This window comes from Pleurodeles waltl, chromosome 2_2 (genome assembly GCF_031143425.1).
Source record: "Pleurodeles waltl isolate 20211129_DDA chromosome 2_2, aPleWal1.hap1.20221129, whole genome shotgun sequence".
NCBI classification, from domain to species: Eukaryota; Metazoa; Chordata; class Amphibia; order Caudata; family Salamandridae; genus Pleurodeles; species Pleurodeles waltl.
The window spans coordinates 1161354574-1161377968 of NC_090439.1; the positions used below are offsets into that span (position 1 = coordinate 1161354574).

At 49.3% G+C, this 23395-nt stretch overlaps 1 protein-coding gene across 1 annotated transcript in view; it reads right to left on the reverse strand.

The window, feature by feature from the left end:
- Positions 1 to 23395, reverse strand: part of DGAT1 (diacylglycerol O-acyltransferase 1) — a 228025-nt gene that overhangs the window by 167657 nt on the left and 36973 nt on the right. The window contains exon 2 of the mRNA XM_069221103.1: positions 4052 to 4139. Within this exon, the coding sequence (XP_069077204.1) occupies positions 4052 to 4139 (88 nt within the window). The remainder of the gene's footprint in view (positions 1 to 4051; positions 4140 to 23395) is intronic.

Here is a 23395-nt window from a genome sequence, read left to right on the forward strand (position 1 = left end):
CCAAATCTCTTATGTTGTAATGCCTCCAAGTGACCTCCAGGGGGGCTATTGGCCTTAAAGTTGAGTATGATTTCTTGTTTCTCCCTCCTTGACATGCCTTCCCTTTGCACTAGTTCATTCCTAAAATTAGGACTGCTGGGTCATGTGGTAATGGGAAGTTCAACCTTCCCCTGATGTGGCTCAGAATCTCTTTCCAATATAATAAGGTTGATCTGCCACATATGTATGAAGAGCCCTCCTCTCCATGTCTCAAACATTTACTCTCCGCTCGCGAGGACAATCATTTGAGTTTTAGTGGGGTCATGTACCAATTATACATAATTTTCTACCCAGTTTCCCGCCCCCTGCACACTACGAACTATTTTAGGTCTAATATGCCATCGTTTCTCCATCTCCTTAACCAACATCTTTTTTCCTGTGTATTTGAGCTACTAAATTATGAATGGCTATCCCAGTGTCTTTTGAGGGTTCCTAAGACAAAGTAGATATTGGCCTTTAGTGGATTCAAACCTGGGGAATAACTTTTCTAGCTGCACCATTCTCCTTATTCCCACAACTTTATTTTTGGGATAGAGTGCCCAGGGGTTTCACTGCAAGTATCTTAATCTCTTCTATTCCCCTACCACAAAATCTCAAAGGAATTCATTTCTGGGCTTGAGTAAGGGTCTCTCAAGATCCCACAATCCCCCGCCACCATTATGTAAAGGGACTGCTTTGAGCTGCAGGTGTAAACTCAAGGTTGTTGAGAACTTTCAAATTTTTAAATGTAAATCAACACCCCTCTAGCAGGACTTACAGCCCTAAGGCAGGGTGCACTCTCTCACAGGTGAGGGCATAGCTGCAAGAACAATATGCCCCTACGGTGTCTAAGTCCATTCTTAGACATTGTAAGTGCAGTGTGGCTATATTGAGTATATGGTCTGGGAGTTTGTCATTACGAACTCCACAGCTCCATAATGGCTTCACTGAATACTAGGAAGTTTGGTATCAACCTTCTCCGCACAATAATTCCACACTGATGACAATGTTGGATTTATTGAACAATACACCCAGAGGGCATCTTAGAGATACCCCCTGTATTTTAGCCATCCCTTCAGTGCAGGACTGAATGGTCTGTGCTAGCCTGCCAATTTCAGACAAGTTTCGGACCACATGGGGTGAGAGCCTTTGTGCTCTCTGTGGCTAGAAACAAAGCCTGTCCTGGGTGGAGGTGCTTCAGACCTCCCCTGCAGAAACTGTGACACCGGTCGGTGAGCCTTAAAGGCTCAAGCCTCTTGTTACAGTGCCCCAGGACACCCAAGCTAGTGGTGTTGCCCCCCCCCCCCCGGGACAAAGCCACAATTTTGGCAGCAAGTCCAGTGGGAAAATTAGGAAAAACAGGGATAAGAGACCACCCCAGCTAGGACCTCCCCTAAGGTGCTCAGAGCTGAGGTGACCCCCTCCCCGCACAATCCTCCATCTTGGTTTGGAGGACAGGGACCAATAGGGTTAGGTCTGTGTCCCCCTCCGCAAAGGGAATGAACACAGGAAGGGTGTAGCTACCCTCAGGGAAAGTACCCATTGGCTACTGCCCTCTGACCCCTGTAACACCCTAAATCCAGGATTTAAGAGCTCCTTTAAGCCTAAGTCGTCAGATTCCAGGCAATCTCACAAGAAGGACTGCATAACTGAAACCCCACAGAGAAGAAGAATGACAAATTGACTTGGTCACAGCCCTACCGGTCGGTCTCCTGCTTCAGAGAACCTGCACAAAGAAAGTGACGCATCCAGCGGGACCAGCGATCTCTGCCAAGCTCCAGAGGACTGCCCTGCACCACACAGGATCGAGAACTCCCGAGGACAACGACCCTGTCTACAAAGAATCAACAACCAAGGGACTCCACAGCCTCCTCCGGCTCCGTGAGTACTGACCACCCTGCACCAGACGCCTTTGGCTGGTGACCAGGAGGCCAAACCAGCTAGAGAGTTCCCAGGTGATTGTGAGCAAGTGCCCACCCTGGGTTGACCTCTCCACCCCTCCACTGGGACACCTGCAGAGGGAATCGCAAGGACCCCCCCCCCCCACAACCGCAAAAGCTCTGGACGACGATTTTGGACGCCTAAATGGCCAGTGCACCTGCAGCCCCAAGGTCTTGGAAAACCTGACCTCTGGTGCAGGTAAGTTCAGCAGATGGCCCTCCTCTCTGTCCAGCCTGTGGTTTGTCCAAGCCGACCCCCTGGACCTCGCCTGCAGCATCTGAGTGACCCCGGGATCCTCTCATAGACTAGCACTGGCAACCCAACGCCTTGTTTGCACCCTGCCCCCGTTGCCTCAGTGCCGTTGAGGGTGTACATTAGGTGCCTACTTGTGGCCCTCCCAGTGCTCCGCTAAACCCCCCCCCAGGTCTGCCCTCTGAAGCCACGGGTACTTACCTGCAGGCAGGCCTGATTTGGAGTGCCCACAGTCTCCATAGGAGCCCATATTAAATTTGCCTCAACTTTGACCTCTGCACCCGGTCAGCCCCGTGTTGCTGGTGGTGGGTGTTTGGGGTTACCCTGAACCCCAACCTGTGGACTTCTTGACCCCTGGAGGCCAGAACTGTAAGTCAAGTACTTACCTGTAAATCATACTAACCTTTCTCTGCTCCCCCGCTCTCCCAGGAACGGTTTCTGAAAATTGCACCGTCAACTTTTAAAACAGATAATAGCCAATATTTAAAAAACTGATAATGTATCGATTTCAAACAAAGTACTATTGATATACGTGTGAAATACAAATCTATTGAAGTACCTACCCGCAACTTGAATTTTGTGGTTCTAGAAATAAATTAAGAAAAAATATATTTTTGCTGTATAAAAACCTTTGGTATGGAATTAAGTCATTGAGTGTGTGCTTCTTCTATTGTCTGTGTGTGTACAACAAATGCTTTGCACTGGCCTCTGATAAGCCTAACTGCTCGACCACACTACCACAAAATAGAGCATTAATATTATCTACTTTAGCCTCAGTTAAGCCTCTGGGGGACCCCCGGACTCTGTGCACATTATATCTCACTTTGATAGACTATATATACAGAGCCAGCTTCCTACACAATCCTTCTACTGAGGACACCAGATACGAGATGGTCATGGCTGGTATTTCTTTGAAAGCTTGCGCACAGATAATAAAGATTTGGCAAATTTTTAAATTATTCCATCTAATACTTTGCGTAATCTTTTTACCACAAAATAGAAAAGATTAGTAACACATTGCATTACTAGAATTCATTAAATAACTAACTATAATACTCGGGAAATTGATGGCAACAAAATGCAGTTGAAGCATATTGTTCCGGCCGGATCATGAAATTGGAACTTGAATCTCGTCCTATTGTGCTCAGTTTTGATAATGGAAAGCTGCATTTTCTGCACCTTACTCCATTACTCTCATAGCAAATTGTGCAATACTTCGATTTTACTGGTGGTACAAGATTTGTCAGACATAGAACCTTACTGATGGTACAAGATGTGTCAAACAGAGCACTGGCATAGAAATCACAACTTGATGAGAACAGCAGATCCTTTGAATTCCCCTCCTGTAAGTCTAACTTGTTGAATGTTTAATGCTCAATTCTGCATCTCCGTGGAGAAGCACAGAATTATTGAATAAATAAAATATCAAAATGTAAATGTAAATTAGCACTTGTATAGCGCACTACTCACCCGTTAGGGTCTCAAGGCGCTGTACTCATACCGCTATGGAACCCCTCCTGGCTTTTCCCTGTGAGGCACCAACTCCTGAGCACCCCCAGGGTGAAGCCAGGCATCCAAGCGCTGTTGGGGCCGTTGTGGAGATTAAGCAAGCTATTGCCCAGAGTTGCAGAGTGGGACCCATGAATTAGATTAGGCACCGAGGCGAGAATTATCTGGTCAAGGGGAATTGAGCCCAAGACCTGTCGAAGCGGGACTTGAACCCTGGTCTTGAGCCAGATCTCTGCTTCAGGGTCTGCCGCTCTAACCATTGAGCCACACTTCTCCACTTCATCAACGGGCCATCAATAGGAGAGACTGTCCGGTTGTCATTGCTACTCACCAACATGATAACACACCAGTTCAGGATGCCTCTGTAGTTACTAAACCCGCTGGCAGAGCTGAGCAAGGACTCCTGCATCTTGTGGCATCTAGTGAAGAGGAAAGAACATGCATTAATTCAGTTGAGTGGAAGCAAACAAAGCAGAGAGCAGCTTAAGCATTTCGTAGGGTGTAGAGGTTTGCACTGTATACATTGGAGGTGAGCTAGGAATGTGTATTTAAAGGGTGAGGGATTAGATCATTATACAGTGAAGTAGCCTGAAGGCATGTTGTCACAAGCAGTAAGTCACAATAGAAAACATCTTTACAGAATGGTTGTCCACCAGGCTCTGTTAATCTGCCTGTGTCTTTTGTTCTTCTACTCCTAGGAGATGTTAGCACTGCTCTTGCAGCCCCACATTTCTGTTCTCTTCTCCTCCACTTTGGCTTTCCATTAACAAGATTTAAGTTAGACTCACACTCACCACTACAACCAGGGAGCCACAGATGAACTGAACTCTCCTAAAGTTCAACCTCCACACCAGTGTGAAGGATGGGGCCCTAGACTGCTGGGAGTGAATGGTACACCAACACTACACCCGACTGCAGGGAGCAAGAAATGTTGTTGAGACTACGTACCTGGCCTGTGTCCATGGACAGTCCTTCACACACCGTGTTGCTGATGAGTATTGCAGTGTACCAAGTTAGATGCATAAGGCTAGCTAAGACGCCCTTTAGCTACTCAACACCATTGGCAGCTGAACTAAGCATTAATGACTTACTCCAAAAGGTGGAATAGGTCAGCGATCACCCACATCATCACACACACTGGTTACAGAGTAAAAGTTAGTGTCAGGTCCATGATAGTTCTTCACATGAAACACGACTATTTACAATCAGAACATGTGGGGCACTTAAAATGCAAAACAAATGAGACCCAGAAGGTCCAACCCATCCAAGAAGGCTTGATAAGACTGTGAGAAAGTAGCCTCTTTCTAGCCTTGTTACCCCCACTTTTGGCCTGTTTGTGAGTGTAGGTCAGGGTGTTTTCACTGTCTCACTGGGATCCTGCTAGCCAGGGCCCGGTGCTCATAGTGAAAACCCTATGTTTTCAGTATGTTTGTTATGTGTCACTGAGACCCTGCTAGTCAGGACCCTAGTGCTCATAAGTTTGTGGCCTATATGTATGTGTTAACTGTGTAGTGACTAACTGTCTCACTGAGGCTCTGCTAACCAGAAACTCAGTGGTTATGCTCTCTCATTTCTTTCAAATTGTCACTAACAGGCTAGTGACCAATTTTATCAATTTACATTGGCTTACTGGAAAACTCTTATAATTCCCTAGTATATGGTACTGAGGTACCCAGCGTATTGGGGTTCCAGGAGATCCCTATGGGCTGCAGCATTTCTTTTGCCACCCATAGGGAGCTCAGACAATTCTTACACAGGCCTGCCACTGCAGCCTGAGTGAAATAACGTCCACGTTATTTCACATCCATTTACCACTGCACTTAAGTAACTTATAAGTCACCTATATGACTAACCTTTACCTGGTAAAGGTTAGGTGCAAAGTTACTTAGTGTGAGGGCACCCTGGCACTAGCCAAGGTGCCCCCACATTGTTCAGGGCCAATTCCCAGGACGTTGTGAGTGCGGGGACACCATTACACGCGTGCACTACATATAGGTCACTACCTATATGTAGCTTCACAATGGTAACTCCGAATATGGCCTTGTAACATGTCTATGATCATGGAATTGCCCCCTCTATGCCATCCTGGCATAGTTGGCACAATCCCATGATCCCAGTGGTCTGTAGCACAGACCCTGGTACTGCCAAACTGCCTTTCCTGGGGTTTCAATGCAGGTGCTGCTGCTGCTGCCAACCCCTCAGACAGGTTTCTGCCCTCCTGGGGTCCAGCCAGGCCTGGCCCAGGATGGCAGAACAAAGGACTTCCTCTGAGAGAGGGTGTTACACCCTCTCCCTTTGGAAAATGGTGTGAAGGCAGGGGAGGAGTAGCCTCCCCCAGCCTCTGGAAATGCTTTCATGGGCACACATGGTGCCCATTTCTGCATAAGCCAGTCTACACCGGTTCAGGGACCCCTTAGCCCTGCTCTGGCGCGAAACTGGACAAAGGAAAGGGGAGTGCCCACTCCCCTGACCTGCACCTCCCCTGGGAGGTGTCCAGAGCTCCTCCAGTGTGCTCCAGACCTCTGCCATCTTGGAAACAGAGGTGCTGCTGGCACACTGGACTGCTCGGAGTGGCCAGTGCCACCAGGTGACGTCAGAGACTCCTTCTGATAGGCTCCTTCAGGTGTTGCTAGCCTATCCTCTCTCCTAGGTAGCCAAACCCTCTTTTCTGGCTATTTAGGGTCTCTGTCTCTGGGGATTCTTGAGATAACGAATGCAAGAGCTCATCAGAGTTCCTCTGCATCTCTCTCTTCACCTTCTGCCAAGGAATCGACTGATGACCGCGCTGGAAGCCTGCAAAACTGCAACAAAGTAGCAAAGACGACTACTGCAACTCTGTAACGCTGATCCTGCTGCCTTCTCGACTGTTTTCCTGGTGGTGCATGCTGTGGGGGTAGTCTGCTCCTCTCTGCACTAGAAACTCCGAAGAAATCTCCCGTGGGTCAACGGAATCTTCCCCCTGCAACCGCAGGCACCAAAGAACTGCATTACCGGTACTCTGGGTCTCCTCTCAGCACGACGAGCGAGGTCCCTTGATTCCAGCAACTCTGTCCAAGTGACTCCCACAGTCCAGTGACTCTTCAGTCCAAGTTTGGTGGAGGTAAGTCCTTGCCTCCCCACGCCAGACTGCATTGCTGGGAACTGCGTCTTTTGCAGCTACTCCAGCTTCCGTGCACTTCCGGCGGAAATCCTTTGTGCACAGCCAAGCCTGGGTCCACGGCACTCTAACCTGCATTGCACGACTTTCTAAGTTGGTCTCCGGCGACGTGGGACCCCTTTATGCAACTTCGGGTGAGCACCGTTTCACTCTTCTTCGTAGTGCCTGTTCCGGCACTTCTGCGGGTGCTGCCTGCTTCTGAGAGGGCTCCTTGTCTTGCTCGACGCCCCCTCTGTCCCCAGACGCAATTGGCGACATCCTGGTCCCTCCTGGGCCACAGCAGCATCCAAAATCCCTAACCGCACGATTTGCAGCTAGCAAGGCTTGTTGGCGGTCTTTCGGCGGGAAAACACTTCTGCACGACTCTCCACGGCGTGGGGGATCCATGCTCCAAAGGGGAAGTCTCTAGCCCTTGTCGTTCCTGCAGAATCCTCAGCTTCTACTGTCCAGTAGCAGCTTCTTTGCACCCACAGCTGGCATTTCCTGGGCATCTGCCCATCTCCGACTTGCTTGTGACTTTTGGACTTGGTCCCCTTGTTCCACAGGTACCCTCGACTGGAAATCCATTGTTGTTGCATTGCTGGTTTGTGTCTTTCCTGCAGAATTCCCCTATCACGACTTCTATGTCCTTTGGGGAACTTTAGTGCACTTTGCACTCACTTTTCAGGGTCTTGGGGTGGGCTATTTTTCTAACCCTAACTATTTTCTAATAGTCCCAGCGACCCTCTACAAGGCCACATAGGTTTGGGGTCCATTCGTGGTTTGCATTCCACTTTTGGAGTATATGGTTTGTGTTGCCCCTATCCCTATGTGTCCCCATTGCATCCTATTGTAACTATACATTGTTTGCACTGTTTTCTAAGACTATACTGCATATTTTTGGTGTTGTGTACATATATCTTGTGTATATTTGCTATCCTCATACTGAGGGTACACTCTGAGATACTTTGGCATATTGTCATAAAAATAAAGTACCTTTATTTTTAGTATATCTGTGTATTGTGTTTTCTTATGATATTGTGCAAGTGACACTAGTGGTACTGTAGGAGCTTCACTCGTCTCCTAGTTCAGCCTAAGCTGCTCTGCTAAGCTACCATTATCTATCAGCCTAAGCTGCTAGACACCCTATACACTAATAAGGGATACCTGGGCCTGGTGCAAGGTGTAAGTACCCCTTGGTACTCACTACAAGCCAGTCCAGCCTCCTACATTGGTTGTGCAGTGGTGGGATAAGTGCTTTGAGACTACTTACCACTCTGGTCATTGTACTTTTCATAAGAGAAAAATATACAAAACAAGGTCAGTGTGTGTACACATAACTAAAAAGTTTTTGCATTTCCTCTTTTCACTCTTTTCTAAGTGCTGAAAAGTACTTCTAAACTTTCAAATAGTTCTTAAAAAGTTTTAAAAGTTTTTTTCTGTCTTTCCAAAAGTTCGGAAAAACTTTTTCTTCACTTTTTCTATCACTTAAACTCTTTCTAAAATGTCTGGCACAGGCCAAAATGTTGATCTGTCCAAACTTGCATATGACCACCTTAGCTGGAAAGGAGCAAGGAGTCTCTGCACAAAAAGAGGTTTGAGTGTAGGGAAGAATCCTTCCTTGGAATTGTTGCTTAACATGCTTAGAGAACAAGATAAGGCCAAAAGGGCCCCATCTGTTGAAAAAGTAGCCAATGGTTCCCAATCTGATCCTGGGACTCCCCAAGGAAAAGATTCAGGAAAGAAACTTCCTACCCTGCCCATTACTAGACAGTCTAGCATAGTTGGTACTGATGTGGAGTCACACCATACAGATGGTGGTGTCTCACATCATAGCAAGAGTATTCCTTCTCACGACAGTAGAAGTGATGTTTCTGTTAACCAAGCTGTTAGGGTGCCTTCTGTAAGGGACAGGTCTCCTTCTGTCCATTCTCACCATACTTCTGTTTCAAGGCATTTCCCTCCCACCCACCCTGATGACAGAATGTTAGAAAGGGAGCTCAATAGATTGAGAGTGGAACAAACCAGACTGAAGCTCAAGAAGCAACAGCTCGATTTGGATAGACAGACCTTAGAAGTAGAGAAGGAAAGACAGAAGTTGGGTTTAGAAACCCATGGTGGCAGCAGCAGTATTCCCCATAGTCATCCTGCAAAAGAGCATGATTCCAGGAATCTGCACAAGATAGTTCCCCCTTATAAGGAGGGGGGTGACATTAACAAGTGGTTTGCTGCACTTGAGAGGGCCTGTGCTGTACAGGATGTCCCTCAAAGGCAGTGGGCTGCTATCCTATGGCTATCATTTAGTGGAAAAGGTAGGGATAGGCTCCTTACTGTGGAAGAAAATGAAGCCAATGATTACAAAGTTCTTAAGAATGCACTCCTGGATGGTTATGGCTTAACTACTGAACAGTACAGGATAAAGTTCAGAGAGACCAAAAAGGAGTCTTCACAAGACTGGGTTGATTTCATTGACCATTCAGTGAAGGCCTTGGAGGGGTGGTTACATGGCAGTAAAGTTACTGATTATGACAGCCTGTATAACTTGATCCTGGGAGAGCATATTCTTAATAATTGTGTCTGATTTGTTGCACCAGTACTTGGTGGACTCTGATCTGACCTCTCCCCAAGAATTGGGAAAGAAGGCAGACAAATGGGTCAGAACAAGGGTGAACAGAAAAGTTCATACAGGGAGTGACAAAGAGAACAATAAGAAGAAAGATGGTGAAAAATCTCAAGATAAGCATGGGGACAAGGGTAAAACCAAAGATTCCACTTCAAATCTTAAACACTCTTCAGGGGGTGGGGATAAAAAGCAAAACAAATGAGACCCAGAAGGTCCAACCCATCCAAGAAGGCTTGATAAGACCCCAAGTGTGCATTAAAAAATCAAAGTCCAAACACTAAAATATTTTATTTTAGGACTCAATGGATGTCAATTGGTTCTTAGCACCATTACCCAGAACCACTAGGCTGCTATCGGATCCTCGAAGGCTAGACTAGGTTTCTCATGGACATTCTGGCTTCCACACCTGCTGGACATTTCCTCTATATTCCTTGACATCAGAGGTGAGTCCACCCAAGGCAGAAGCAATGCTCCTCCCAAAACAAAAACGACAAAGCTCGACAATTATGAGATGCTAAGTCACTGTGACTGGAAAGGGAGGACACCACAGGACAAAGTGATTCAAAACTCTGCTCTGTGCTCAGGGGCCTCCAGTCCTGAAGGATAGCTGGAGGATCCACCAAAGTTCCAAATATTAGTAGGGAACCTATCTGGTTGGAGAATCATGTCTGCATGCCTCCGCGGTTGCAGGGAATTTGACACCTTGATTTGTGGGCCTAAGGGATCGGATTGACTTAAAGTGTCATATCTCATTCATTACTAGTGGAAGTCGAGATCTCCCAATGCAGGGCAGGGTTCTCTACGCACATCAGTGCCTCGGCCTAGAGTTGCAGGAGCGACCTCTCTCGTAGTCCAGGACACCCATAGGGAGCCACTGCCCCAGTAAGGGCAATGGCTCAATTTTGAGATCCTCCGCAAACCAGAGCAGTGGTCAGTTTAACAGGCTTCATCCCAGCCTTTGTACATGGAAGGAAGAGGGGAGGCAGCTGTCTGGCTGGATGGGCACTGAGCACTGTGCTCTAAACCATGGAATCCAGTGGGCGACGCTGTCCACGGATAGTTAGCAGGGACCAACTCATGGACCACCACCCTTTCTTCAAGCCATCGTGTCATAACCAAACAGCGTGCGCACCCCCAACCACCCCCGCACACCCACACCAGATACTTCGAGAAGAGGGGTGCAGGGAAAAAAAGTCTGTATTCCCATCAGTCTCCACCACCAATTATCAGTGCCCCCCCACCCCAAACCCAAGTGAGGAGATACTTTACTCTGCTGCAGTGGGCCTACACTCAGATATATACTAGTGTGGTGCTCTGCTGAGGAGGAAAGCAAGGACATGAAGCCAGACCACCAGTGGTCTTGAGGATGCAGACACCTGGCATGACAACACAGGAGAACACAAAGTGCTGCACAAACAGGGAGTTTGTGCCCACCAATGCATGCCCGCGTCTCTATGGCCACTGCTACACCACCGAAGACCACCAATGCGTCTCCCATAATCCTCGGGCTCATAAACTTGAAGGTCAACATGGGAGGGAGATACTGGTTGAACTATTCGGTGTCTTCACTCCCAGTGTGCTATGATGATGTGATAGACAAGGAGACCTAAAAGACTCGGGGAGAGTTGAGCAAAACAGAACAGCACTTTCGAAGTCCATTTCTCGCCATGGGCATGGGTGGCGGGTGAAAGAAATGCCTCCCCCAGTACAGGCGACTAGAAATATCATTTTTAGCCCATCAACAGCATTGTTGGGGCTTGTGGATCAAAGCTCCCTACTCCCCCCACCACCATTCCCCCAACATTTGTGGGATTGTACCCAGTGTTTAATTTGCAAGTACAAACGTGCCGGTGCCCTAAGTCCTCCTCTTATGTATGCGGCTGCAACAATTAAATGTGCGAACACAGAATACTGAGGTAGGGTAAACCCGAAGCCATCTCGGGACTCTATAATACGTTTCCGTACACTCCCTGCCCCTTCAGCTCACTCTTGCAGCTTTCTGCTTTCTCCCACTGTGACGCTTTGTCGTTTTTCTGTTCCTCCGTCTTTCCCATATGTGTCTTTTGCTCGCAGTAAATGCTTGAGGCAGAAGATTATGTGTCGGCCCTCAAAAATAAGTGCCGGTGCTCAGCACCGGAAAGAACAAGCACAAATTAAGCCCTGATTGTAGCATTCTCCAAGGAGTGACATGGATCGCAAAGGACCTTTAAGCAGTGGCTTCAATTAATCGATAATTACATTTGTATACCGCACGCTTCCGTGGGTTTCCTGGTCCTGGTTTTAATTCAGTGGGTTGTGTAGCAGAGTCAGAAGTGCTGTTATAAAAGCAAGCGGGCCTGAAGAGTTTCAGAAGGGATCCAGGAGAGAATTTCATAAAACTGAACTTTTGACCAAGATAGCTTGCCAACTTTGAGACAAACTTAACATAGGGGAGCCAGAGAGATACTGAGGGACCTTGGCCCCGGCTGATGTAGTGAGATGCAGCTCTACAGAGATTGACAGATTGTTCACACAACTTTATATGCAGCGGCGCAGCTGGAAATCAATTCTGTCAGACACCGCCGACCAGGGGTCATTTTAGAGTCTGCGAACTAAGCTCACTCCCGCCAAGGCTGCAAACTCAGCACTGTGTGCACCGAGTGAGTAATCCAGCACACAAGCAGTTGCGGTGGTCTAGTCTAGCACTGACATCAATCACTATATGTTTCTACAGGAGGGTAAGGGCAGGCCCTCAGCTGGCTGGTACAAGCAGCTGTGCACCACTGTTCTGCATCCAGTGGTCATGGCATTGCTGGCATCAAAGATGAGAACCAACCTACAAGCCTTTGAGGCAACCTTAATTCTTGGTTCAGAAATACCTGAAGTATAGAGTGCATGCTCGTGTGCTCCCCCGGTCCCAGAAGTGGGGAGTTCAGTCTTGGAGGTGTCTGAAGGTAAGCACCACTCGGGCATATCTGGGACCAACTCGGGGTTTGGTGAACTTCTATGGTGCAGCGGAGAGAAGACTTTTACAAAAACCGGAGTATCACCGGCACAGGACTACACCCCCACCAGGGTCATTAGTGGAGGTGTGAAATAAAGAGTCAGTCAGAGAAGGCCGCTCATACGAGGGAACACTGGCTTATGTCACACAGGGAGACTTCTGGGGAGAAGGAAGGGCCCAAGGTGCCTTCAACTGCACTGGGACAGGAAGTGCCATTTTTGTCACTGGTATATATATTACTGTTGACAATCTGTCTGCAAGAACGGGGTGTCCATAGGTCAACAATAATCAGCGGAAGGCCAACCCCACTGTCCTCACATGTGACGGGGTCATCCTAGGAGCACAGGACAGGCCTTCTGGGGCCTCAGCTCAAAGGACTGTAGTCCAAGCTCTGGTAACTTATTTATTTAGGAGTCTCCAAAGGTTTGATTGGATGCCTTCGGGTGGCGCAAAATGCAGCCGCCCGCCTGTTACTTCGCCCTCCCAAATACTCTTCCTCATTTAGCCTGCTCTGCAAATTGCAAAGGGTACCTGTGCCCTGGGGCGACCATTTTAAAGCTTTGTGCTATATGCACAGATGTCCTTCTAACAGCAGGCCTCTGTATCTGAGATCTCTGGAGGGTTGGGACAGCTCCAAGCACCCACTTCCCTCTAGTAATCTTGAGTTAGCAGCAGTTCCCACAGTCATGAATACTCACCAAAGAGGTCAGTCGTTTGCGTGCTTGGGCCATAAGCTCTGGAAAACCATGCCTCAAGAACTAGGAGCCTCTCTCTCTTTGAAGGTCTTTTGTAAACTGCTTAAAACCTGGTTCTTTACATCATCAACTTTTATTGATTGGGCCCGCTCCAGAAATATCGGATTCTTGCATACGGGAATTGACTAGCGCCGAGAAACCTCGTCAAGGTAGCCATGTGCTTTATAAAAGTACAATAATAATGTCTCCTTATGCCTCTCCTGCTCCACACCCATTACCGCGGTCCCGTGGGATCAGTATCTGGGCCCAGAAGTTATTTTCTAGCGAGGTAAGGACATTTAGTAAGGTACTATCTGAACACTGAGAGGTCATATGTTTTACTGGACCTTATAAAGCAATAACCTGAAGCGCATGCCTCGACCAGAGAAAGGATTGCACTTGTGAATTTACAACAACTGCTCTACGTGTATCAGCCTCATTCTGAATTTCTACATTTCTCATTAGTGCACCTGCCTTCTAGAAAACTTTACTACATGTGAACTTATTCTAGAAGCCTCTTAAGCTTGCAGTATGTGCACTAGATTAGCCTGGTAGAGCTGCCCTCCTTGGTGACTGGTACAGTCTGATCACAACCTTACTAAACACAGTTAGCAGACTCAATGTAAACAGGCAGCGCGGACATTTTTTCACTTAGACAATCTCAGCGCAGGGGCATCAGGTTTGCAGAGATGGGATGGGAGCATCTGCTGTGGTCGGACCGGACCTCCACTCTACACCCAGAGTGAGTCAACGGCAAGACTCGTGTTTCTCCTTGGAGTCTTTGCCGGAGGACAGACCTGGCGCTCTGCTAATCAAGGGCACACAATTATTCAGAATTAATATTGTCAGCACGAATATAATGTTAGTCCCAATATGTTTTGTTTGTTTAGCAATTGTTTATATATGTAATTCAAAGTCAACAATGTTCTACATTGTTTAACATTGGTTTTAGCAACCTAGTATATTATGTGTGGAATTCAAGCGGTTCATGTTTAATAGAGAAGGTGAAAGTTCATGTTAATTGATATTTTTAATAACATTGAATAAGAGGCCCCTTGTTTTAAAAACAATCTCAAAAGATTACTTAAACTGAGCACAAATTATTGCGCAGACAGGAATGTTTGCACATCCACGGAGCTGAGAGACTGGGCTCGTGCAGCTGGGAGCTGTACGCACCTTTTCAAAGGCCACAGTCAAGATCCTCGGGTCACCACACAACCTCGTCACTTTGATGAGACATGAGCTCTCTTACGGAACAATACATCTGTTCAATGCAGGCGAACAGGAAGTCCACCTAAGAAACTCAAACAGACTATGGGTGGTGCTAAGAGAGCTTAGTTAGCGGCAAGGAGCTGAAAACCAAATGCAGGAAAACCATGAAATACCTTTCTAGTATTGCAATTCAGTCTAATATTCTGTTTATTTGCAGCCGTTATTCCCACTATTCAGTTTGTTTTTATAGTCACGACTATACACAACACGCACTAGGACTGTATTTTGATTTTTTAAAGTGTCATAAAAGTATGCGTTTAGTGTATATTCTTTAGTGTGTCTATTCATCAATCAATCAATCAATCACTGCATTTCTAAAGCGCGCTACATACCCGCAAGGGTCTCAAGGCGCTGGGGGGGGTGGTGCTACTGGTCGAAGAGCCAGGTCTTGAGGAGTCTTCTGAAGGCCAGCAGGTCCTGGGTCTGTCGTAGGATGGTGGGGAGAGTGTTCCAGGTCTTGGCGGCGAGGTAGGAGAAGGATCTGCCGCCGGCTGTGGTTTTTCGGATGCGGGGGACTGTGGCGAGGGCGAGGTTGGCTGAGCGGAGGCTTCGGGTGGGGGTGTGGAAGCTGAGTCGGTTGTTGAGGTAGGTGGGTCCGGTGTTGTGCAGTGCTTTGTGTGCGTGGATCAGGAGCTTGAAGGTGATCCTTTTGTTGATGGGGAGCCAGTGCAGGCCTCTTAGGTGGAGTGTGATGTGGCTGCGGCGGGGGACATCGAGGATGAGTCGGGCCGAGGCGTTCTGGATGCGTTGGAGTCGTCTCAGGAGCTTGTTTGTAGTTCCTGAGTAGAGGGCGTTCCCGTAGTCGAATCTGTTGGTGATGAGGGCCTGGGTAACGGTTTTCTCGTGTCAAGGGGGATCCATTTGAAGATCCTGCGGAGCATACGGAGGGTGTTGAAGCAGGACGCGGAGATGGCGTTGACTTGCCTGGTCATGGAGAGAGTGGAGTCGAGGATGACCCCCAGGTTGCGCGCGTGGTCCGTGGGTTCCGGGGCTGTGCCTAGTGACGTGGGCCACCAAGAGTCGTCCCAGGCTGATGGGGTGGGTCCGAGAATGAGGACCTCCGTCTTGTCTGAGTTCAGCTTCAGTCTGCTGTCCTTCATCCAGTCGGCTATGGCCTTCATTCCTCGGTGGAGGTTAGCTTTGGCGGTGTCGGGATCTTCGGTGAGGGATATGATCAGCTGGGTGTCGTCGGCGTAGGAGATGATGTTGAGGTTGTGTTGTCGTGCGACGTGGGCGAGGGGGGCCATGTAGATATTGAACAGTGTCGGGCTGAGGGAGGATCCCTGTGGGACGCCGCAGATAATCTCAGTGGTTTTGGAGCGGAAGGGTGGGAGGCGGACGCTCTGGGTTCTGCCGGAGAGGAAGGATGTGGTCCAGGCCAGGGCCTTCTCTTGGATACCGGCGTCATGGAGGCGTGCTGATTGACACGGTCTGCCACCGCACCCTAAGGCTGCTGATAGGTCCAGGAGGATGAGGGCAGCTGTTTATCCTTTGTCCATCAGGGTCAGGATGTCGTCAGTGGCGGCAATGAGGGCGGTCTCGGTGCTGTGGTTACTGCGAAAACCAGATTGGGACGGGTCCAGGATGTTGTTGACTTCGAGGTAGCGGGTCAGCTGTTTGTTGACAATCTTCTCGGTCACTTTTGCCGGGAAAGGGAGCAGGGAGATGGGACGGAAGTTCTTGAGGTCCGCCTTGGGCTTCTTCAGAAGGGCGTTGATCTCGGCGTGCTTCCAGCTTTCTGGGAAGGTTGCTGTCTCGAAGGAACAGTTGATTGTTTTCCGGAGGTGGGGCGCGATGGCTGAGCTGGCTTTGTTGAAGACGTGGTTAGGGCAGGGGTCCGATGGGGATCCGGAGTGGATGGAGTTCATGGTTTTGATGGTGTCTTCGTCGCTGACGCTGGACCAGGCGGTCAGGCGACTGGTGCGAGTGGTAGTCGCAGGGGTGGTGGACTCGGTGGTGGGTGAGGGGGGGTCGGGGTTGAAGCTGTTGTGGATGTCGGTGATCTTGCGGTGGAAGAAGGTGGCCAGGGAGTCGCACAGGTCTTGAGATGGCGGGATGTCGTTGGTGATGGAGCTGGGGTTGGAGAGTTCTTTCACGATGCTGAAGAGCTCTTTGGTGTTGTGTGCGTTGTTGTCTAGGCGGTCCTTGAAGGCGGTCTTCTTGGCGGTCCTGATGAGTTGGTGATGTCTGCGGGTGGCACTCTTGAGGGCTGTGTGGTTGTCTGGTGTTCGGTCGTGGAGCTATTTCTTCTCCAGCTTCCGACAGGTGTGCTTGGAGATACGGAGGTTCTCGGTGAACCAGGCGGCTTTCTTGTTGGTGTGGTTGGTTGTAAAGGTCTTGAGAGGGGCGAGGGTGTTGGCGCAGTCGTTGATCCACTGTGTGAGGTTGGTCGCGGCAGTGTCTGGGTCGGTGGGGTTGGTGGGTGGTCTCAGGGCGAGGGCGGTAGTCAGTTGGTCCCCGGTGACCTTGGCCCAGCAGCGGCGTGGTAGCTGTTGGGTGCAGTGGTGTGTGGTGGGTTTTCTGAAGGTGAAGTGGACGCATCTGTGGTCGGTCCAGTGTGGTTCGGTGGTGTGGTTGAAGGAGACGTGGGGGCTTGCGGAGAAGATGAGGTCAAGCGTGTGTCCAGCAGCGTGAGTGGGTGTCGTTACTAGCTGTTTGAGTCCGAGGTTGGCGAGGTTGTCGATCAGGGCGGTGGAGTTGGCGTCGTTGTTCTCGAGGTGGAAGTTCAGGTCCCCGAGGAGGATGTAGTCCGTGGAAGCGAGGGCGTGGGTGCTGATGAGGTCAGCGATGGTGTCACTGAACTGTGGGCGGGGTCCGGGAGGTCTGTAGATGAGAGTTCCTCTGAGGGTGGTGTTGGGGTCGGTGTGGATCTGGAAGTGCATGTGCTCGGCGGTGGTGAGGGTGTCATCGGTGTTCGTTGAGATTTTGATGGAGTCTTTGTGGATGATGGCGATTCCTCCTCCCACTCCGTTGGCACGGTCTCTGCGGGAGATCTTGTAGCCCTGTGGGATGGCTATGGCAATGTCTGGTGCTGAGGTGGCGTTCAGCCAGGTCTCCGTCAGGAAGGCAACGTCCGGGGCAGTGGAGTCTAGGAGGTCCCAAAGTTCGATGGCGTGCTTGCGAGCAGAGCGGGTGTTGAGGAGGATGCAGCGGAGGTGGTTGGGTTCTCTGGCTGGTGGTGTGGAGGGTTGGATGCTGGAGAATCTGCAGTTCCGGCAGGTGAAAGGCCCCTGGGTGCGTTTCGGGGTGGCCCGGTAGCAGGGCTGGTCTCGTCTGGTGTTGAGTGCGTGGAGGGTGCTTGCGTCGTACTGCAGTCTGGCGTTGCGGGGGGTGCGGGTTCCAGGGGTTCTGGTGCTGGTGCTGGGTGCGGTCCAGACGCGGACGGGCGCAGACGGGCATGCCTTAGGCGCGCCTTCGGCGCGCCAGCGGTGCGCCCGCTGCGCGCGCCCACTTCGCGGCCTCCATATGAGGGCAGAGGGAGGAGCAGCTGGGAGGTGGTAGCGGGGCGGCCAATGGGAGTGAAGGGGGCGGGGCAGCAGGGGCTCAGCAGCAAGGGAAAAACCCGGGGAAAAACCCAGGGGAAAACCCGGGGAAAAAACGGCGGGAAAAGACGGCGGGAGAGGGACAACAAACCACAGGGGTACAGAAGCAAAACACAGGGGCACAGAATGGAAAAAACAAGTGGCACAGAAGAACAAGCTCAGGGGAATAGAAAAAAGGGAGCGAGTAGTCAGGCGGCAAAAGTGGCAACGGAGGTTCAACCCACAGGGGGCTGCGTGGCAGATGGGGGGAGCGACCTGCCTGGTGACAGGGTCAAAGGTCGCTCCCCTTGGTGACGGAAGGTTTGGAACCTATGAACAAGTACGCCTGTGAGCCTCACAGAGGTGACCATTGCCCAGAACGCACCAACCTTATGTAATGCACAGGTGGTTTGTGGGTTACAGTCTGCCAAGGTCTCCATCTTTTGTTGAAATGTTCGCGAAGTCTGCAGTACCAGGTAATCTACATACTCCTTGGGGACTTGAAACAACAACAACTCTACCACCCTGCTTGCCAACCTCGGCCTCAAGCAGCTCGACACGACACCCACCCACTCCACAGGACACACGCTCGACCCCATTTTCTCCGCCAGCAAACACATCTCCTTCAGCCACACCACCGCGCTCCACTGGACCGACCACCGCTGAATCCACTTCTTCGAGAAACCCACAACACACCATCACCCACAACAGATCCCCGACAGCAGATGGAACAAGGTCACGAAGACCAACTGATCACTACCCTCTCCCAGAACCCACCTATAGACACCACTGACAATGACACAGCAGCACGCAACCTCAGGCAATGAATCGACGACTGTGCCAACACTCTCGCCCCGATCAAGAATCCTTCCAACAGACGCACCAACAGAAAAGCCTTCTGGTTCACCGCCGACCTCCAAGAATCTAAGCAAGCATGCCAAAGACTCGAAAAGAAGTGGAGCCAAGATGAGACACTGGACAACCACACAGCCTTCAGGAACGCCATCCGCAGACACCACCAACTCATATGAACCGCCAAGAGAACCGCCTTTAAAGAACGCATCGACAACAACGCACACAGCCACAAGTAACTCTTCAACATTGTGAAGGAGCTCTCCAACCCCAGCTTCAAAGTCAACAACATCACGCCATCACAAGACCTCTGCGAGTCCCTAGCCACCTTCTTCTACCGCAAGATCGCAGACATCCATGAAAGCATCAGTACTCAGGCCCCCCCCATCAACCACAGACTCACCACCCACCAGCCTCCTGCTCTCCTGGACCCACGTCAACAACGACACCATCAAAATCATGAACACCATCCACCCCGGCTCACCATCCGACCTCTGCCCTCACCACATCTTCAACAAAGCAAGCTCTGTCATCGCACCCAAACTCCGGAAGATAATCAACAGTTCCTTTGAGTCCGCCTCCTTCCCGGAGAGTTGGACACACATCGAGATCAATGCCCACCTAAAGAAACCCAAGTCGGACCCAAAGGACCTCAACAACTTCCAGCCCATCTCCCTGCTCCCCTTTCTGGCAAAAGTCAAAAATTGTCAAACAAACAACTGACCCATTTCTTAGAGGATAAAAACACTCTAGGCCCATCCCAATCCGGATTCCGCAGCAACCACTGCACCAAAACTGCCCTCATCGCCACCACCAACATCAGGACCATACTGGACAACGGCGAAGCCACAGCCTTCATCCTCTTGGACTTCTCAGCCGCATTCAACACCGTCTGCCACCACACCCTGCGCACACGCCTCAACAACGCAGGAATCCATGACAGAGCCCTGGACTGGATCACCTACTTCTTCACCGGCAGAAATCAGAGAGACCACCGCCCTCCATTCCGCTCTTAAACCACCAATATCATCTGTGGCATACCCCAGGGTTCATAACTCAGCCAGACCCTCTTTAACGTCTACATGGCTCCGCTCGCTAACCACCCGATCTCACAACCTCATCATCATCTCATATGCCGATGACACCCAGCTGATCCTCTCCCTCACCAAGGACCCCACCACTGCCAAGACTAACCTCCACGAAGGAATGAAGGCCATCGCCGAATGGATGAAGAACAGCTGCCTGAAACTGAATTCCAACAAGACTGAGGTACTCATCTTCGGCTCCACCCCCTCTGCATGAGAAGACTCCTGGTGGCTTGTCATACTGGGAACAGCACAGACACCCACCGACCACGCACGCCTGGAATTCATCCTGGGCTCTTCACTATCTATGACCCAGAAAGTCAACGCCATCTCCTCCTCCTGCTTCAACACCCTGCGCATGCTTCAGAAGATCTACAAATGGATCCCCACTGAAACCAGAAGAACAGTCACCCAAGCCCTCGTAAGCAGCAAACTGGACTACGGCAATGCCCTCTATGCAAGAACCACAGCCAAACTCCAGAAAAGACTCCAACGTATCTGGAACACCTCCGCACATCTCATCCAGGACATCCCCCGCCACATCACTGCCCACCTGGGAGACCTACACTGGCTCCCAGTCAACAAGAGAATCACGCTCGAACTCCTCACCCACGCTCACAAGGAACTACACAATACCGGACCAGAATACCACAGACAGCTCTCCTTCCTACACCCAGGCAGCTTCGCTCCGCCGACCTGGCCCTCGCCACCGTCCCACGCATCCGCAGAAAAACCGCCGGCAGCAGATCGTTCTCCCACGTCGCCGCCAAGACGTGGAACACTCTTCCCACCCACCTGCGTCAGACACAGGACCCACTTACCTTCAGGAGACTTCTCAAGACATGGCTTTTCGAGCAGTAGCAGCCCCCCTCCTCCCACCTCAGCTCCTCATGGGTAAGTAGTGCGCTTTACAAATTCTATGATTGATTGATCTAGAGACCTCAAAGCTTGGGCTGTTTTCTGAGTAGGTTAAAAAAAAGCATCACTTCTGCTTAGGTATAGTTGGTACTTCTCCACCCGAAAGCTGCCAAACTGAGCAGACCAGCACCAACCCTTACTACTATTCATGAGTGATGAAAGAAACAAGGGCTACAAGTACAATCGCAATAAATAGGAGAAGAAGAAAAGCAACCTCCAGAATCACAAACTAAAGGAAGAACCACTATGGTGCTTCCTTCGATGAAAATCAAACTTTGTCACTCTTACAGCAAAAGATCTTGCTTTACAGCCAGCCAGAGATAGTTAGAGCAAGAAGGTTAATGCATTAATGGAAACCAGTAAGACTTGGTGGACAAAAAAATAAGTTGTAAGCAATTATTATTGCAGATTAAATTTAAAATGATTCTTTAGCAACTCAGGAAAGACAGAAAGAAACCACAATAACTAAACTAATGTCACTCCAAAAACATTAATTGGAGCAAAAAGCAGGAAGGATGGGGCGGAAGGGGGAGATGGAAGATGCACTGGAAGGGGTGGGACGGTTCACCTTGCCAGAGATCTCCTGTTTCTATTGTGGCCAATTAGGACACTGGGGGAGGAAATGCCAGAACCACCTCCAGGTGCCACATGAGCAACACACACAGCCCAGTTTTCCTCTTCCCACTGCTCCACAGGAAACATCTACCTACAACAGAATGAGAGAAGCTGATTGGTCCACGTGCACCTAAATCCTAGCAGGTTAAGAGAGGCCCGCTCCCTAACTCACCGATAGGGACACAAACACAACAGCTTTAAAAGGTCTCAGACTTCCTCTCACTTCTTTGGCAAAACATTTGGTGCAGTCGACATTCCTAATCAGAGGACATCCCACATATGTACCCTGCCTGGTTACCACATCCAAAGACCCCATGCCTGATAAACTTGCTATCATACTAAGACCATCATTTCGAGCTAATTTGTGTAAACTTTACTGTACTCTGTATTTTACTTCTAATGGTGTTTATTTGGATGTTCCAGTGGAAAAATCAAAAAGGTGTTTGTGCTGCTGTGTGAGTACCTGCCTCTGCAACAGCTGTGTATACCACTCCCCTATGGACCTGATATGCCAGAAAGTCTAATTTATTTTCACTGTTAATCCAGTTACCCTCTGTGTGTACACCAATATCCAGACCGACTTGAAGGTGAAGAAGGAAATCTCCCACTTATATCTGCATTAACAGAATACATTATCCTCATTCCCACACCTGCAACTTCTCTAATTTGTTTATCAAGAAGTCTAGAAAGGGCTTTCCAGATTAAAAGGACACCCACAACTGATCCCTGCATTCATACAGTAAAGAACTACAGACACACCCAACACTCATCAAAACCATGCAACATACCCCCCTCACACGATTCTTTGTCCTGGGTACAACAGGCAGCAGTTCTAGTCCTTCAGGGCCCTTCTAGGGTCACAGAAAGCAAGTTTTGATCTTCCACAGGTCCAGACAGTGTTCTGAAGAGGATGCCTTTTGATGATTGGCTCTTCCTAGTGGATGGGGGTGACATAAGAATGGGGTAAAAGTTGCCAGGCCCTGGCCTACCTAATTGCTTTCAGTAGTTCCTTTTTGTGGTACTGAAAACAAGCCCAAACTGGTGTCAGGGCAACACTAGGATGGCCAAAGTCTTCAGCCACATTAAACACGAAATTAAATCACATTAAATCTACCACTAAAATCCAGCAGGCCCTGGACCCACAACAAAAATGAGACCAAAGTCTCTCAGGACAAAGCAGGGCCCTTCTTCAGCCAGACAGAGGATACACAAGAATTGTGATCTGATCTTTAAAAAAAAAAAATGCAACATATTTACATACATGCCCTTCAGATTGGCCCTTTAGCAGGATTTGACATTGTTGCCAACAGAAGGAGAGGCTGCCCTTGCCCTGAAGTCCAGCTGAGCTCAGAGGAGTAATAACTGCCCATTTAGGTCAACCTGTCTATCAAAGTGGTCTTTTGTGTGGAATTTCACACATCATTAAAGGCTAGGTACCAGCAGCTGAGCAGCTGCTGGAGAGCTAAAGTAAATTAGCCTCCATAAGCTTCAGGTAGGGTAAATGTAACTTTCTAAAGGTTACCTTTCCTTAATACTTATTAAAAGTCCTGTTTAATTGTAAAGTTGAATTTTTAATAACTGTTACAAATAGTGGTTTAATTGTTTTCTTGATGGTCCTACACTGAAAATGGCAGTGTTAATATTTTAACATCTACTCTGTTTTTCTGTATAGGGCAGCCAGGTCTGCCACAGTGAAAATACCTTTCTGGTTCGGGTCTTTTCACAGTAGGGACATTGTGACATTAATTTTCTGTGTTTCCCGCTTGTGGGGTACAAGGCCAACATAGGGGAGACACTTTCATATTTAAAACTGAGGTCTTTGTCAATAAAGATTATTTTAACAGGTTTTACTACAGGTTTTGAACTGCAGCAGTCTGGTTACAATGATTCTGCAAGCTCACTCTGTGGATTGGCAAATAGGCGTTACCGTCCACAA